The 19,042-nt window shown below is 35.3% G+C and overlaps 1 protein-coding gene and 1 pseudogene across 1 annotated transcript; one reads left to right on the top strand and one right to left on the bottom strand.

Annotated features, from left to right (window-relative positions):
• The first annotated feature begins 1,470 nt into the window (after window positions 1–1,470).
• LOC114580981 lies at window positions 1,471–2,330 on the top strand (annotated as a pseudogene).
• Window positions 2,331–5,740: 3,410 nt separating this feature from the next.
• Window positions 5,741–17,320, bottom strand: LOC110095241 (squalene monooxygenase). The gene is made up of 8 exons (XM_020820689.2): window positions 16,919–17,320; window positions 15,017–15,128; window positions 14,757–14,931; window positions 11,032–11,200; window positions 10,649–10,867; window positions 10,232–10,507; window positions 9,668–9,946; window positions 5,741–5,859 (listed from the first exon to the last, which is right to left on the bottom strand). Exons 1-8 carry the CDS (start codon window positions 17,159–17,161, stop codon window positions 5,755–5,757), a joined length of 1,578 nt encoding a protein of 525 aa, XP_020676348.1. The 5' UTR covers window positions 17,162–17,320; the 3' UTR covers window positions 5,741–5,754.
• Window positions 17,321–19,042: the final 1,722 nt, after the last annotated feature.

Here is a 19,042-nt window from a genome sequence, read left to right as displayed (position 1 = left end):
TTAAGCATATTAATTATATTAAAAGTTATTAAATATTAACAATTTTTTATCTTAAATAATTGATAATCTAAATATAATATTTAATATAAATATAAAATTTAAAAAGTATTTTATATAAAATAAAAAAGGCTTCTTAAGAAACCACGTGATGTAAATCCTTTAGAAATCAGATTTCAATGCTCCGATTTCGCTCATTTTTTAAATTTTTTAAACAAGATTCCTCCGCATATTTATGCATTAAACATGCTCCTTTTTATGATTTGGCCGAGCTCGGTATCGAGCGTGGTACATTTTTAAAGTGACGTGACATATTTTTATTACTCTCCGGACACTCCGAACTCCGCACAGAATAAAAATTCCTTGTTTCCTGAGAAATTATTCAGTGCGAACATCCGTACTCCAATAAAATCGTAATACGTAGATCTATACATAGTATGTACAATTGTATACACATCTTCCAAATCAAGAATTTGATCAGATGGCTTTGATTGAATGGTCAGCCAGCATATATCTTTTCCTTAATATCAGCGGTCTCCAATAGAGGAATTTTTATTTCCTCAGGTTATTTGATGTAGAGATACATCAGGTAGCCTATAATATATCGTCACGTGCTCCTACTCTTTATCGCGCGGCCTGACGACCCAACCCGAAACGAATATGCGCGGTATTTGCTCGGTATTGCTAGGTACTACTCGGTATTTGCTCGGTACTTGCTCGGTATTTGCTGGGGATCGGAAGAAAAAATGGGACCCGCTCGCTGTGGAGATAACCTTCTCCATTTCGCGTCCTTCTACGGCTCCACTCCTGGCCGTTCGACTTTTCTCCATCGACGACTTTCCCTTTCCACCGGATCGGAAGATACGAAGTTTGATCGGAGGCAAAAACGGGATCCCGCTCGCTGTGGAGATAACCTTCTCCATTTCGTGTCCTTCTTCGGCTCCACTCGTGGCCGTTCGACTTTTCTCCATCGACGGCTTTCCCTTCCCACCGGATCGGAAGCTACGAAGTTTGATCAGAAGCAAGTGCCGAGCATTACCGAGCAAGTACCGATCAAATACCGAGCATTACCGAGCATTACCGAGCATTACCGAGCAATACCGAGCAAATACGAGTAGTACCTAGCAATACCAAGCAAATACCGAGCAATACGCGAACATAGTAATCTCGGATTCGTTCCGGGTTGGGTCGTCGGGCCGCGCGGTAAAGAGTAAGAGCACATGACGATATATTATAGGCTACCTGATGTATCTCTACATCAGGTAACCTAAGGCAATAAAAATTCCAAAACCGGACAGTTCTTCCCGTCCGGTCCGCACATAATAATCTCTCGTATACTCACTGTGTATACAGTGTACACAAACTGTATGTATATACTAGTTTGCTTACTAAATTTAAAGTGTTATCAAATTCAATGCAGATTGCATTATGGAAGAAGATGAACCTCATCTTCCTCTTCTTCCTCCTCCGAAAATTCATATTACCGTTCTATTCTTTCACCCTCTTCTGCATCGTCCTCCCCATGACAATCTTTGTCCCTGAAGCTGAGCTCCCTACCTGGTTAATCTGTTATGTTCCAGCAATTATGTCCTTCCTCAAAATCCTAAGAAGGTCCCTGTTTTCATCGTCCCCTACCTCTTGTTTGAGAATCCGGCGATCCAAGAAATCCGGCCGCTCTTCTGACGGCGATCCAAACCACCGACATGACTTGCGCTCGATGAAAAAAGCAGAAACAGATCTGCTGTGGAAAGAACCGACGAAGAAGAAGCATAATCGGATATATCGCAAGGAGCTCCTGCTCGCCTTTCTCCTCTTGGCTCTTGACCGGCGCCGCCCGCAGCTTGCTCGCTGCTCAAGGGATGCACTTCTACTTCTTGCTCTTTCAAGGTGTCGCCTTTTTGGTCGTTGGTCTCGACCTGATCGGAGAGCAGATTGAATAAAATGTAGGTGTGGACGGAAAGGATCGAACTATGGAGTTTTCCCTTTTCTAGCTGTGGACAGAACTATTCTCAGCTCTGTAAGATGCTTTGTATTCTTTCAAGCATTCATTCTTCTTGTAATGAAGAGCTTGTTGTTCTGTATCAAAAGGTAGGTTTGTGAATCTCTGAGGGAATTCAGAGATTCCAATAACAATACGAGAAAGGGGGAATTATTTTGTGAGGGGACACCAGATGTAGGAGGTGAAATAGAGCGCGCCATATCGCTCGGTACGTAGCGGATACATAGCTACGATACATAGCAAAATAGTAGATACACAACAAAGAGGTGACTTGATGTGCTCTAATCTATGTTGCACTGATACACCTATTTATGAAGGCGTGATGTATCCGATACACCGATATACGGATACGCCTCCGATACTCCACAGATACGTGTCGGATACGCCAAAGACGTATCCAATTAAAATACTATTTAATTTCAAAAGGACGTGCATATCCGATACACGTGTCCGTTGAAAAAACAAAAAGAAATAATAAAAAAAAAAGATGCGTCGTATTTACTTCCGCGGCTGCGAGCAAAGTTCTCTCATTTCCGAGATGCATTTAAGTCTCTTGATGATATGAGAATATTAGAAATTATTAATCTTTCACTTGATGAGCCTGAATTAAAAGCTATGATGCTTTAATTAGGACTTCAAATAAACTCATAGTATCAATGAAAGGGATTTAAAAACCCACTATTTGTGAAGAATTTTAGAAATCTCCAATTTAAATTTTGAAAAAAAAGCCAAAGTATCTTAGCTGAAGCTCTAAATAAATAGTGGCTAATTTTTAGAGAGGAATATGTCAATAATGACAATTAGAAAAAGAAACATATTTAATTAAAGTTTTAAAAATGAGCAAATATGTCATACAAATAGACGTGTTCGACAGAGAGAGAAAATGAGAGGAGAGAGAGATAGAAGGAGAGCGGGCTGGAAGAGAAAGTGTGGGCGGGAAGAAAGAGATAATGGAATGACGGTGGGTTTTATTAAATATTTAATTATTATATAAATAATAATTAAATATTTAAAAATAGTTAAATATTTAATAATGAATTAAAATATATTTTAATTAATTTTAATATTGAATAAATATTTTAAATATATATTTAATATAAAACTAAAAAATATTTATATTTATATTTTTTCTTTAAATATAATATTATTATTTATACTTCAAAATTATTATTTTAAGAAAAAATTTATAAAAATTGAAAATTATTTTCCTTTTTAAAATCTAATTTATTAAAAGATAAATAATGAAAAATATTAAATTTGTTAAAAGATAAATAATTAATTAAATAACTTTAAATTCTTATAAATATTATATTTAAACATAAAAAGCAATAGTCCTAAACATATCATTCATAGAGCTTCCATGGTATGCGAATTATTGCCACAACTTAATATTAAATTAGGCTTCATTTGGAACAACTTTCTTAATGCTTTCTAAAGCAGATTTTTAGTATAAAATTTTCTACTTTAAGAAATTTTTGTAATTAAAAGTTGTTTTAAAAAGCATGTAGAAAGCTATCCCAAACAAAGAAGACTGAGATGTGTGATTATAATGTTTGTCATTCATAATCATATAGGTAAAAGTATGAGAGCTTCAAATACTAGAGATTCTCCAAACTCCACCCAATTATTGAGTAGTTTATGCATTCATGCTAAGGACATTCTTGAAGGTTCATTAATGAACAATAAAGCTCATTAGTATTTGGAAATTCATTACCTATCTGAATATCAATTGAACATTCTTTATGATTTTGTACAGTTAACAGCAAGGCTATCATATGCATGATCTGCATCCCATTCTTGTGCTAACTGGTGACTAGAATCTTTATTTGGCAACATTATGAGAATAGCTTCAAAAATAACAAAAGCATATTGGCATTGCTAGCATAAGCAATATTACTAGATTGTGTTTTGCAATGTTGACCAAATCATCCTATTGCATTTGGATTGGATTCATTTATATGTATATAACTAATACTAGGGGTGTCAATATTTGACACGACCTGAAAATCTAACTCGAACCCTACCCAAAAATTCCGGATTAGGGTCAACTCGGACCCGAAACGGGCTGGGTTCGGGTTCAACAAATAGATCCGTTTCAAAAATCGGGTCAGGTTCGGATTGACCCAATAACCTAAAACTGACACGTTTTGATTCGAAAACCCGAAATTGACCCATTTGACCCAAAAATCAAATATTGACATATTTTTTGACCCCAAAACTAGCAATTTTTTGTCTATCCCGGGGCATTCAGGTCATGTGACCCGGACCCAAAGCAAATCGGGTTCAGGTTCGAAAAATCAAGCCATTTGACAAAACGGGTCGGGTTCGGGTTGACCCGAATAATGTCGAGTCAATTTCGGGTTGACCCGAACCCTACCCGTGACCCGAAATTGAAACCTCTAACTAATACTTGTTACATAGCCTCCACTTAGGCTTCGTTTGTGATAATTTTCTTACTACTTAAAACAGTTTGAAGCAATAAAAAGGCCGACCCAAATAAAGCTTTAGACTATCACGCAAACATATGAGTTTCCATATAATCACCGCTAACAAAAAAAAATGACATAAAACATTAACTAGATGGGCCACATAAGAGGGAGTGAAATCATCAGTAATTTTTAGTTCGAGACCAAAGACTTTCATCAATCATTAGTTTTGTACACTCATCCCTACTAATTAATCTTGCCGCATAAAAAAATATACACTATAAAATTATAAATAATTGCAACACAAATCATATGAGCATTATAAATAAAATATTACAAAATTTGAGGGAGGTTACTTTGAACCATTAATATTTTGAAAATCTGTTTATGCTCATCAAATTTTCTACATAATATTTTGAGCATGAGCAAATTATTCAAATTAAAATAATATAACTGAATAATGAAAAATAATCTCAAATTTTCTAGGTAATGATAAGATCTAAAAAATGCGACTTGACGAAAAGATTTCAGCTTGCTTGGCAAAGTTGCTTTCGAGAAAGTAACCGGAGGGTTTCTACAGTTCGGTATTTCAGAAGAGCACAATTTGATCTCCTAAAAAAAAGAAAGAAAATTATACAAGTAAACATAATAAAGCACAAAAAATGCATTCATCAATGATTGAGGTTTCATTCAGGATGATTTTCTAATTGTTTATTAAAGTAATATTTTAATAAAAAAAAATTGATTTAAGAAGCAATAAGAAAGTCGTTCAAATCAAAGCCTGAGACTTATCTTTGTCATCATCATCTGAGGCTTTGCATGGAACGGTTTTTTTGCTGCTCTTAAAGCAGCTTTCTAGTAAAAAAAATTTTAATTTTTTATTCAAAAGCTGCTTTAACAAAGCAATAGAACAGCCGTCCCAAACGAAGCCTGAAATTGGAACAAAAAAAATCAACACTATACCCAATAGTACTGCACTCAATTCATGTGATTCTACTCTACAATCGCCAAATTCAGCAAATCAATCACCTGGCAACTTTCTCAATATGAATATGAGAAGCATTTTGGTTTGATATAGCAGTGAGATAATCTTATTTGAAAAAAAAATTGAATTCATTGATGGGAAAACGAGTTTACACAGAAATTTCTCCAATTTCAGGAACAAAGTAGATAAATCATAGAAGCAACAGAAATTCAAAACGAATACATTCAATTGTACTATCTATCTTGATGAGAAAAGCAATGCACTGAACTCCCAAATAGGAAAAATGAAACGCTTACCTGTTGGAAGTTCACCCACGAGATTTTTCCTTCTTTGTGTTTTGGATTGTTTCAGTTTGTAGGAGGAGCTCTGTAATACGCAGGAACAGTTGCAGGAAAGAACATCTGTCTAAACCCCTCTGCTTTTATGATAGGGAGAATGATTTCGCATGCGCTCTAGAAAGGATAAAACAGTTGATCTTTAGTGGAAAAAATGTTGAAATAAAAAGGAGGCAATAGAGGCTCCAACTCCATAGCCAATGTAACATAGTTGATCTTTAGTGGAAAAATGATGAAAAAAAAGAGGTAATAGAGAATTCAAATTAATAGCCAAGCAATGTAGTAATAGCGATAATCGTGATAGTATTGGTTAGGCCGGTCGCCGGCCCCTCCTGGGCCAGTTGAACCGGTCCCTAATGGACCGGTTTATACCCACAGCCAGCGGCCCAAGGTGTTGGGCGGAACCAGGGAAGAGAGAGAGGGGGCCGACTGCTACTATGGGGGGCCTACATGCTAATTAAGCTTGTTTTGGAGGGAAATTTTTGAATTAATGGGCTGTTTAGGGAATTTGTAATTTTTCTTTGTCTTTAATTAGTTTCTTTTGGGAGAATTAGGATTTCATCTTGAATTTGAATTAGAAATTTGAGATCTCTTGTGTTTGGGCTCTAGTCTCTCGTCTAGAGATTTGGAGAGTCGTTTATTCCTCTCGAATTGAAGGGATGAGTATCTTTTGCTGTTTTTCTGCATCCGTTAGTGAAATCCTTCATTGTTCCCTCGGATTTTCACAGTTTTTTCAAGGTTGCTGCTAACAAGTTGTTTTCTTCCGAAAATAACAATTTTTCTACTTGGGTACGTGTTTTCTATCAGTATCATAGTAACATTCATACATGGCTTGCAATGGAATTCTAAATTATGAAGTATACGTTAACTGAGAAAGATGTAAAACAAAATTTAAAATCTAAAACATTTTCAACATCTGAGTTAATACTGAAAAATGGAAACAAGACGGGTAAGGATATTCTAACCAAATTTTTTATATTGCTTGGAGATTAGTGTAATATAAATTTTGAAGAAGTGCCCGCATAGTATAATCATCTCCATACGGCCTTTGAATCATTTTCTTTCCAGAATAAACAAGCTCGAAGTCTAGTTATCAGTATTGCATCTTATACCAAAAAGCTTCATAACTTTTGCCTGTTCCTTTGAAAAATATAATCACTAAGCTTTGAACCTTTCCCAAGTATGATTATAGTTAAGCAGCTATTCTTTTGACTTTTTCTGACAACATGAATAACTAACAAACTCCTTTAGGGGGTGTTTGGTATCGGATTTATTTCGAGTTTTTATTAGGATTTACGGTAAATCCAGCCAAACGCAAAAAAAGTCGCAGTAAATCCGGCAAATACGTAAATCCCGGATTTGCGGATTTATGGCGTAAATCCCGGTAAATCCTAATCCCGCTAGAAGTCGGATTTACGGGATTTGGCGGAAGAAGCGCGCGAAAGGGAGAAAGTTACCTTCACAGCGAGCGAGCTAACGTCGTAGCTTCAGATCAAAATGTTGTAACGTCCGAAGAAACGACTCGTGCAATCTCTACACACAGTTGAACAACAACGAAGGAGCCGAAGAAACGACTCGTGCAATCTCTACACCTGCGAAGCAACGAAGCCCAACAGCAAGAACGAACGAAGAAGAGAAGATTAAAAGCAAACCTAGACGCCTCAGCCATTACTCGTTAACTTAATTAATATAATTTAAAATATTAATAACTAAGTAAATTAATTAAATAATAAATAGTATAATTAGTGTATAAATTAATTATCTAATTTAACTTAGTTAAATAGTTAGTAATATAATTAGTAATTAAAAATTACTATAATTATCTTAATTAATATAATTTAAAATATAATTATTAAACATATAATTAATAATATAAATAATAATTAAATAATTAATGAGCAGTAGAATTATTAAAAAAATAATTAGTAGGCTTATTAGTTAAATAATTAATTATTTCCCTAATGGCAAACAACTTTATAACTTGATGCGGAAGCGAATTAAGTGGCTTTATATTACTCGTTCAATTTTAAATCTCCAACTATTTTAAATCATGTAATATGTTGCCAAACATCTTTCTGGATTTAACCGGATTTAAAAATTGTCATACCAAACACAATTCAGGATTTAAGAGCCCGGGATTTACTAAATCCGGATTTACAGGATTTAGTAAATCCTACTAAAATTGAATCCAATCCTATACCAAACACCCACTTAAGATTAAACCCAGTTCATTCCTTTTTTTTTTGGCAGACTGAAACCCAAATAAGTTGAAGGAATATTTATCATTAGTCTTATCCCAATTATTTAAGATCAATTTTATAAATTCTCATTTCCTAATCATTTTTAAGATCAGTTTTATAAATTCTCATTTTCTAATAATTTTTACTGAGCGTTGAATAAGGTGTTAAACCTATAGCTGCTACTAGACCTGGTAAAATATCCGTTGAAATTACTCCTTCCTTGATTTACCAACCTATAAAATTTTCTAAACTTCATGGACTCTATCCTCCCAACTTTCTTCATGGAAGCTAGAGTCCAACTGCAACCACTACATCATTGATACTAAGAAAAAGATCAGAGTGTTGTCATTTACCCCATATGGACTACTATTCTTAAAAGGGGCTATTTGACTTTACAGTTTACCTACTTTCATTTTGTTAAACTTTAGATTCCCTACATGGTATTGGTAGAATGGAATCAAATGACCACATTTTTTAAGTTTCTTTTGATTTGCTTCCTCTTTATGATTTAGCCAGACAGCTTATAGTTATTACTGTAGTTCCAAAGCATGCATATAGCGATTATCTTGCATTTGCATGACAAGAAATTACATGAGTTCAATCGTGGTTCTAAAATGAAAAATAAGTAGCTACAAAACATTCGCCTTTTAAAATCAGTAATGATCTCACTTTCAATGCTGCAAATCTATTATCAGATCGAGACACTTTCAATTCTCTACTCTCTAGTACTTGCTATTTGCATTTGCTGGTGAGGTTTCTGAATCTTATTATACGTCTTTGCTTCCATCACCCAGTGGGCAGTAGAACTGCCCTTATAAAACGTAAATATGGCAGCATAAGTACTAGCCCATCAATGGTTGATTAAATTCTAACCAGCTGGTTGTAAATAATGGAACAGTCACTCAAAACCTAGTGGGCAAAAGGGAACATAACCAACTCAGCTTCGACCATCCACTTGACTCACCCAAATCACTGGCCCTGTTGGGTCTCAAACAGACACGACCTTCTAAGTCCACTAAATGACACAATCAATTATGTTCCTAAAGGAAATAATTAGTGGTTTGCAAGCAAGCAAAATGGGTTATCGCTGCAAATGAATATAACCAACACTTCACAGAGAGAGAGAGAGAGAGAGAGAGAGAGAGAGAGAGAGAGGGTGCAGATATCCTGGGCTGTTATAGTTGATATTGGAAAATGGCACTTGATTTGCATAATTAATGTGGTTTACGCCTACTCTTACTGGTTTCCATGATGTAATTGACATAAAAGGAGCAAAAGATAGCAATCCAGACTGCAATCACTGTTTTCAATATATCATGCCTCTCTGGAGAATCATCTTTAAACAAAGAATGTCGGAATAATGTTATCGAACTGATCCACTACAAGTCTAATTCTACAGGTTTTATCATAAAGCTGGTTCACAACTTGATTAATCATGCTAGTAATAACGGTAAAATGTTTAAATATGCATATGCATTAGCTAAAAACAAGAAAAATTGAGCTTTGAATGTAACGGAATCAAGAAAATGCTATCAATTCAGACGAACTTCTGGGAATACCATTCTTATTGAAAAATAAATGAAAGAAACACTAAGCATATGCTGACTATTAATTTATGAAAAGGATCCATGACAACTTAGGCTAGTTCACAAAATTGAGGAGAGAAACAGTCAAGACCAACTTACAGCAATCAACCTAGCTCCAATCCACACTCTCTTTGGCGAAGGAAATGGAAACAAGAGCCGGCCAACCCCAAATATAGCAACAGCAAAGAAGTGGACAACTAGGCTCAGTGGACGTGGGTTCAAACCAGAGAGTAAGGCTATAGGTCCGGTGGAACAAGTGCCTCCAAGGCTTAGATAATCAAAACATGCTTGTCGCATTTCATTTCTAGCCTGATCAGGTGAACTACTGAAAACCTTGTACAGCGCACCAGCCAAAGTGTTTATTGTAGAAGCAACGGGCTACAAAAAAGCAGCAAGTCATGCAAGTGATTAAGTCGAGCAACATTTCGTTTGGGGCGACTTTCTTACTTTTCTTAAAGCAGCTTTTTAATACAATTTTTTTTTTAACTAGAAAGTAGCTTTAAGAAGCAATAAAAAAGCCGTCCCAAATAAAGCCCAAAAATATGATGCTCAAAATAAATTGCACAATTAAGAGCGATGGAGTTCTGCTAGTTTGTTGAAAAAAAAAAAATCCATTCATGCTAGATAAGCCCTAGAAAAGCCATGAAAAGTTTAGAGACAAACCTTACGCAAGGTATAGAAGGATTCCAAATATTTACACAGAGAAGATGCATCATGGAGATCACGCAGTGGCTTAAGTAGATTGTGTAGCACCACAATATCTGACAATGCCACAGTCATTCCCCCACCTGTTAGTGGATGTCGCATGTTGAATGCATCACCCATCAGAAGTGCTCCAGGTGTAGGAAGAGGAGCAGCTGGCATACTCCTATTTGGCATGGTTCTAATTTTTCCTTTGTCAACAGCCTCAATGAAGACATCATGGAGCTGACTCGGTATCTGAAGCAGTTAAGTGATTCTGTTATGGTAAAACTGAATGCAAGAAGAATTGGATATAATACTACTTTGATGTTTTTGGAGTAAAGCAACAAAACTAATACCACAATATCATTAAAAACCCATAATGATATCAGAACAAACCTGGGGTACTACCACGGTCTTCAGATAATTTGCCATTTCCCCATTTACTAAGGAAGGCACTTTCCTTCCAGGTACATCAACTAAGCAACGAACTTCTGTGCTGCTTATGGGATAAAAAAGAATGGGGGAAGGATCTGCTAAGACGACATGCCCATGATTTGAAAATGGAAGTTTGCAATTCTCGAGGATCAAGCCAACAAAAGAAGATGGAATATCCACCTAACAAATAAAGTTATAATCTAACAAAGGTATTGTCAAAATAAACCAAATACAACTTGATCAAAAAGTTGATGGAAATTTTCCCCTGCTGAGAAGCAATAGGGCTATCATGGAAGGAAAATCATGTGAAAGCAAATAAACAAAGATGCCACTAATAATTTCACCTTTGGATAGCAGAGAGCACGCCTGAGGTTTGAAAAGCAACCATCACACACAATGGTCAGTGGAGCAAAAGCTTTCATCTCATTACCAGCTTTACTTTTGTATATCACTCCCTTGACGATCCCATTTTCTTCAAGCAAGGATGTGACAGTTCCCTCCTCCATCCGAACACTAAAGAAAGTATTGCATATGTTATTGATTCAACCAAACCATAAACAGTAAGAGGATCCTGGAAAAAAGCTCTGCTCATTGGTAGCCACAAAGAACCAGATCATAAATTGCTCAAGCTATACTTGAGTTATAATTTCCAAACAACTACCCCAAAATCCTGTGTATTTAAAAACTAACACCCTCCTGACTCACCATTCATCAAATTCCCACTCAAATATTAAAATTGACAACAAAAATATCAACCATTTCGTCAAATAACTATCAGTTTGACCATGACAAGAGCAAATAAATGATTTTATTAGACAATTTTTCGGATTGTGACTTTGGGCGATCAAGATATTAATAAAAGTACACGTTTTAGATATCTTGGATCTATTGTTCAGAGTGATGGTCAATTCGATGGGGATATTATCAGCAAAATTCAAGTTGGTTGGTTGAAGTGGAGGAATGCATCGGGCTTGTTGTGCAATGGAAAAGTCCCCCTCAAACTTAAGGAAAAATTCTATAAGATAGTGGTGAGACCTGCAATGCTTTATGGTGCCGAATGTTGGCCATTAAAAGAGAAGCATAATACTAAGTTAAGCATTGCAAAGATGAGGATGCTTAGGTGGATGAGTGGCTTTAGCCTTAGAGATAGGATATGAAATGAGCATATAAGTGAAAAGGTTGGAGTAGCTCCAGTGGAAGATAAGATTAGAGAGAGTCGACTTAGATGGTTTGGTCACATTAAACGGAGGCCTTCTGATGACCCGGTTAGAAAAGTTGAGGTATTAGATTTGACTTATGTTAAGAAAGGTAGAGGTAGACCTAGAAAGACTTGGTTAGAAAATACTAAAAATGATCTTTCTTTATTAGATTTAAATGAGAATTTGACTTTAACAGGACACAATGGCGAAAAAGGATTCATGTAGCGACCCCACGTACTTGGACAAAGGCTTGATGTTGTTGATGTTGTTGTTGTTATATAAATCTCCCAATAAAAAGATTGCTATTACAGCTCTACTACATGAAAAAAAGAAAAACTAACATTACTTGTAGATCACGGAGATATGAATCATCTAACTTACATACCAACAAACTTCAATTTAAAATCACAGGTCCCGAGATTTCCATAAAAATTTTAAATAGGTCCATTCAGTTTACTTTCAAGCATTATAAGGAAGACTTATTACTAAACATTTATGATTCAAATCCACCACTGACTTTATCTTCCACGGATAAACTTGTCCAAATTAATTACAGTCTGATTATGAGCGTATTTTACCAAATGTTCTTTAAATATATCAGACCGATCATGTGGTAACCATGTGGTAAAGTTTGTTTACAGTGTTATTAGAAAGACATCTTTAACCCATGAACAGAGGTATACTTATCTTCATGCTCTAGATTAGTGGGAACATAGAGTAAATTTAGGGGTAAATTTCACAATCATTCATCGTCTATCAAATCATATCAATTTAACCACTAATTGCGCTCACAACGTTATTTTGTAGGGACACATAAAGCATGTTGTTTCATGAATCATACAAGATAGAATGCCTAAAGTTATGAAAGCATGATTATGCATGGGCCTGTGTAGTTATGCTTTTGTTGTTTTATTCTTTCTGTGTAGGACATGTAATTACGTTTTTCTAATAGAGGCCAGCAATTAAGCATTAAAAATGTGTAGTATAAAGATCTCGAATTTGGCATATTGTAATGTTTTTGTATTGTTTTAGTCTATTTTCATGTTTTTTAAGGCAAATTAAAGGTGGGGTGAATTGTGCTCTACCTCCCCCTCAACTCAACCAAGCCCAATCTTCATGCTTCAACTGCAACACAATGGCAATGAGTTCTTGCACAGGTTCAAGTGGGGGTGCTTTTGCTTTTAAAATTTGGATCTTCTTTTAAACATATTTTTCTTCCAAGCCCTATCAATGGTAAGCAATTTTGCAACAATTTCATGTGGCACGCACAATAAATGGAAGAGTATCTCTGCATCCCAAATTTATCAAAAACTATGATAGTGCCCTCCCCTAGCACTCTACAAGGGATTGTGGAAATACTAACATGACCTCCTACTTAAGAAATGATAGATGGATTTCAATGGCACCAAAAACCTGAGATTTGTGTGGGTTTTGAATTAAATTCCAAACAAACTAACAGTCAACATCGCTGTGAAGACACCTAACAAATGAAGATCAGAGAGCTCTGGAAACCTACAAGTTGTACCTTAGGGAAGTCTCTCTTTCACAATTGAAAGACATGGCTATCCTCACCAATAAGGATTACTCTGTCCTCTAAAATCATTTGATTCATTTCCACCTATTTGTATTAATATATAGGGAAAAAGGGTCTCCCTCTTTTCATTCAGGCGATTTGGTGCTAAAATCCACTTGGAGATGAGTTTAAGATAGAAAGGAAAATGGCTTAGATTCTTGCTTTATGTTTTGAGTGAGTTTGGCCACACTTAAGAAGTGGCTTGCATAGAATTTCGGTGGGGCTCAAATCTGACACCCACAAATAAGTCTAAGTACAAAATCACATAAAGTCTGGTTGTTTTGGCCAAGTCAAAGCACATTCACACACAAAGGTGCATAGTTATGCACAACAGACTCATTATAAATATACGTAGGTAATTTCTTAAACTTTTCACCAACATAGAGAGAATTTTACCCCAATGATGACGACTTCTAGATCCACAACCATTTTCAGGAAGTCAACATGAATGCCTCTTATAATACAGACGAGGTTGACAAATCCAAAGTTGCAACTCCATGAAGTGTCATAATTAAGAAATTTTGGGATGCCAACAAGATGCTAAGCTCACAACTAGTGTTAAAAAGAGCCTTTTGCATCAACATTTAAATATAACATATCATGAGATTCCTTCAAAGCATAATGTATAAGCAAATGTATTTTTCAAAATAGATGACATGCTTCTAGGAAACCTATTCCGAGTAACTAGATGTCATAGATACCATGCTAAAAATATGTCATGCTTCCGAGAAATCTATCCTAAGAAAACATAATTTCATAGAAATGGTCTTTTAAAACATACATACCATACTAGCCTATATCAAATACTTTTGAAACCATAGAAGCATCTATGAAATATCAATTTCTTTCCACGCATTTACCTATAAAGTTACGGAAGTCCACAACATTTATTTTGATTCTCAAAATTTCTTGTGACAATCTTTTGAGATCCTACTTGTATATATATATACCAAAGCAAGAATGAACAAGAATAAAGAAATGACAAACCAACAATGAAAGATCGGATCAAATAAAGCAAGTGTACTTTTTTTACCAAATTGAAACTGTAAACAGAGTTTACTATTCAATCCCCAGTGCAAACAACAGGTAGAATTAAAATCTTCTAAGAAAATAAATGCTCTAAATAATAAAGGAATTGAAAAAGTTAAAGCATCAAGTGGGGTTGCACATTATTTTCACTTCTCCATTTGTTATAAGTGAATCGGCTAAAACAATTTCAAAGTTTGGTGAACTTATATAGATCTTGCACATGGTTAATGAATCAAAAAGAAAAAAGAGGGAGAGAGAATAGAATTACTTGGGTAAAGATGCAGCTTTTTCTCTCATCCTCTGTATAAATCGCCCATTGTGAAAGCCCCTCCCAGCAACATGAGAACCATATTTCTCCAAGGGATAGGAGAGTTTGGTATTCTGACCACCTTTGAAAAGAGCATAACCAAAAACATGCTGCGCATCAATTTCTTCAACACAATCTGCAGGGTGCAAGAGAAAGCATTAGCTGAAAAATGGTCCTAAAGAGAACAGTAAAGAGGATGCAACATAAAATTCAATGACTACCTTCAAGGCCTAACTCAACCAATTTGAGGTAGCCTCCTGGTTGTAAAAGTTCACCAACAATCCTATCAGGCTCTGTCAAATCTCTCTCAATAACATGCACTTGGCGCCCATCCTATGGTTTGTCACATGCAGAATTGAAAATCAGGCTAGTTAAAATGAATGCTAATCAAAATGTGAATCTAAAAATATTTCAAATATCAGAACACAAACATATGACATGACGGTTTATAATGGCAATCATAGTCTCAATACTATCAAAACTGCTACAAATTCAAGTTATTTGCTTACCCCGCATTTCTATGACTAACTTCAACCATTGAAACAAGGAATTGCTTCACATAAAAGCATAGAATGAGGCAACTGATTAAGATCACAAGATTATCACTTTAAAACTACCATACTATCTAGAAGGTACCGTTCATAGAATCTAAACTGCTCATGCACTGCCAGTTATTTGAAAAGCGGATAAAACAAATCAAGTTTTTTTAGAAGGAAAAACACAAGCACCTAATATTAAATTGAAGAAAAACTTCAGCACATACCATTTACTACCTATGAAAGTGGAAGAAAAAAAGATTCAACTGAAATGCCAGTGTAAAAAATATAGATGACCATATCGAGCATATTGATTGTCTAGATATATGCTCTTGATCAGCATACCATGGATAGTAGGCTTTGAAAGCATATTATTAAGGTCACTTTCCAATGTTTCCTCCAATACCCCCTTCCCTGCTTATTGAAAGCGGATAGGCTTGAAGAAGAAACAAGAAAGGAATATATTAGGAAGATAGTATGAAGTATTCCCTACTTAAAAAATCAGAAATTCTCGTAGCCCACTATAATATGCATGGATGACAGTTATTGACAAGACAAAGATCCAAAGCTATACAGAATAATTGATTTTTTTTTTTTAATCATATTAGTGTGGCAAAGCTTAGGATTACTAGCCATGAAAGAGTTAATAGTAGTTGCTAAGTTCCCTGTAAAGAGCTGATTACACTTTCATATTATATTTAGAAACATTTCAAATAACAACAATCATTCTGCTTTTATATGGTGATTGCAGTTGAGAAAGAAGGGAATAACTTACCTGGGCAAAACTGCTAACGTAAATAAGACATGCAAGTCTGGGAATGGAATAATGAGGAGCTCAAGCATTGGGGAATTGACCTTGGGACTCATCTTGAGCCTAACAAACAATTAAATCCAATTTTCGCACATCTTATATCATTCATTCGCATCTGTAATGCAATAACGCATACACAAGTACACTCACAAAATCATAAATTAAGCCCATTTAGCCTCATGGCGTCAAGAAGCGCTCCATGCAATCCCTTTCATCATCCAAAGTAAATCCCTACCTTTTATTCTCCAAAGTACATAACAAATTTAGCCCATTTAACATCACCGCATCAAGAAGTGGTTTTGTAACCCCGCTTTTTCTGCAAAGTAAATGTGTAATTCTTCAAATCTCTTCCAATAACCATTCAGCCAAATCTTAAGCAGCAGTTTCATAGAATAACAGGGCCAATGTAAATGAGTTCCATTCTTTAGTATAATCGCCAAAACCACACTAGAATTAATCAGACACAAGAAACTAATAATACTCCAGAAATCATGAGCTCAGTAATTTTCTGTTCCTCTTCCATCGTTCTAAAATCTTAATTGCCATTAATCACCATAACTCCCAATTCTCGTAGCAACCTCCTTTTCATGCCAAAAAAGCAAAGAACCAATCAATTTGAAAATACGCCGAAAAAAAAAACATCCGCATTGACAGAACAATACGAGGATGCCCACAAATATCAGCAAGAAAATCAAATCTCGCCAACATAAACCTAAATCAAACCTCCCAGACGAAGCAAACAAGATGCAGGGGAGCAAGTCAGAAGAAATACTCACTTTACCGAGAGTGTAGGCAAGAGCCGATCCAGCAACCCCAGCACCAACGACGATGACATCGGCCCCATCATCCGCAGAACCATTTTCACCCCCACCGCCGCCTCCACCAGCCTTCGAAATCTCCGCCGGAACGCCGGCATTGGCAGGCTTATTCTTTTTCTCATCCCGCGATCTGATCAGTACGAGAAAGCCCAATAGAAAGGCGACGACGCCTCCGACGAGATACGAAAGTGGCATCACCATTGTCAATCGAAGTACGCCTCTCTCTCTCTCTCTCTCTCTCTTCTCCTCCTCCCTGGCCCGTTTACCTTTCGGTCGCAGAGGAGCGGGACGTAGAGATTTGGCTTGTCGTAACCGCGGATTCTGATCCTCCGCCCTTCAGTTATTTCGCTTACCACCGCCGCTGCACGTGAGGACATCCGATGTTAACGGACACAAATCCCGAAATTCTCAGACCCGTCCGCAGGCCATAAATATTCGTGTGGACGACATAGAGAGAGCGCCAGATAGATAATTCGTTCAACAAATTTAAAAACAAAAAAAAATCATAATATTTTTTTAAGGGGATTTACATACATATCACTATATAACACTCATATTACATATTTAACACCTCAAATTTAAATATTTCATTTATACCACTCAAACTCAAACATTAAATCAAAAATACCACTCCGTAGGTACAAAATCTCACTCCTTCTGTTTCGTCCTGCATGAGCACTGGTTTCTCGCGAAAGCTGCACCAACCCCTAACCGCACAAGCGGCTTCCATGCTCCTCTAGCTCCTCCCGCACAACTGAAACTGGACATCCTCTTCCCAACAAACTCCTTCCTTTGCTTGTTGTTTTCTCCACAGGTTTAGGGTTTCTTCAACGAAACGACAGTGAAATCCCGATAAAATCCACTCCTATTGCAAGCTTGCGAGAATGCCTCAGAGCAACAGTTGTATTTTCCATATAGTGTATTTTCCTTTTTGCGTTGAATGCTTGTAATATGTGTTCTGGTTTAAGCTTAATTCTGTTTCAGCCATCCGCTGTTTTGCCCAGTGACAGAGAAGTAAAACAGCAACTGTTATGCTTCAATAAACTGCATAGTGGTATTTTTGATTTAATGTTTGTGTTTGAGTGGTATAAATGAAATATTTAAGTTTGAAGTGTTAAATATGTAATATGAGTGTTATATAATGGTATGCTTGTAAATCCCCCTTTTTTTAATTGCATAAATTTATTAAATTAATTTTTATATAAAAGTTAGATGAGTCAGCTCGAGCTAGACTCATTAATGAGAATATAAATTAAGTTTATCGAATCACGAGTTCAATCTCTAACATATACTAGAGCTTGTATATTAAAAAAACTCGAGCTTGAGTTTTGTGTGGCTCGGCTCAAAAAAATTAAAATATATTTAAATTTAATTTAAATTATCATGACATAATATATTTTAATCTATTTAAATTAATTATATTTTAAAATAAAATTCTTAAAAAAATACATTTTAATTTAGAATTAAAAAATCAAGCTTATTAACAATCGAATCAAGCTCGAGCTTTCCAAATAAGCTCATACAATTGAGCTGAGATCGAGTGGTAGATTTTTCAACGATCGAGCAGCAGTTTAACGAATGAGCTCGATTGAAGCTCGAGCTCAATAATGACTCGACTTGACTCATTTATACCTCTACTAAATATTATCAAATATAATTAAATTATTTGATGATATAATTAAAATATTAGACTAATATATCTATTCTAACTAAAATTATTAAAAAAAAAAACTAATAATTTAGTAACATTATCCGATAATTTAGTTACATTATGAACTAATAAATGACATGTAAAATAAAAAATGTGCCAAAAAATAGCCAAATTCTCATATAAATTCTCATCTTTTTCAGCTTTAGAATAAAAATAAAAATATTACTAAAAAATATGTTCATTTTTCTTAAACTTTTTAAATTTATTTTCCAATGATAATAATATTGATTATTCATATATTATAATCTATGAATAGTTAATATTATATTTATTTAAAAATAAGTTTAATTCTTTCTTTTTTTATTAATTTATTTATTTATTTTGGACTAAAGATTTTTAAACTATTGAAAGACAAGAGGGCCAGAACAGAA

This window comes from Dendrobium catenatum, unplaced genomic scaffold (genome assembly GCF_001605985.2).
Source record: "Dendrobium catenatum unplaced genomic scaffold, ASM160598v2 fragScaff_scaffold_1449, whole genome shotgun sequence".
NCBI classification, from domain to species: domain Eukaryota; kingdom Viridiplantae; phylum Streptophyta; class Magnoliopsida; order Asparagales; family Orchidaceae; genus Dendrobium; species Dendrobium catenatum.
The sequence above is the reverse complement of the archived record's forward strand: the minus strand, read 5'-3'. Positions and strand labels throughout refer to the sequence as shown.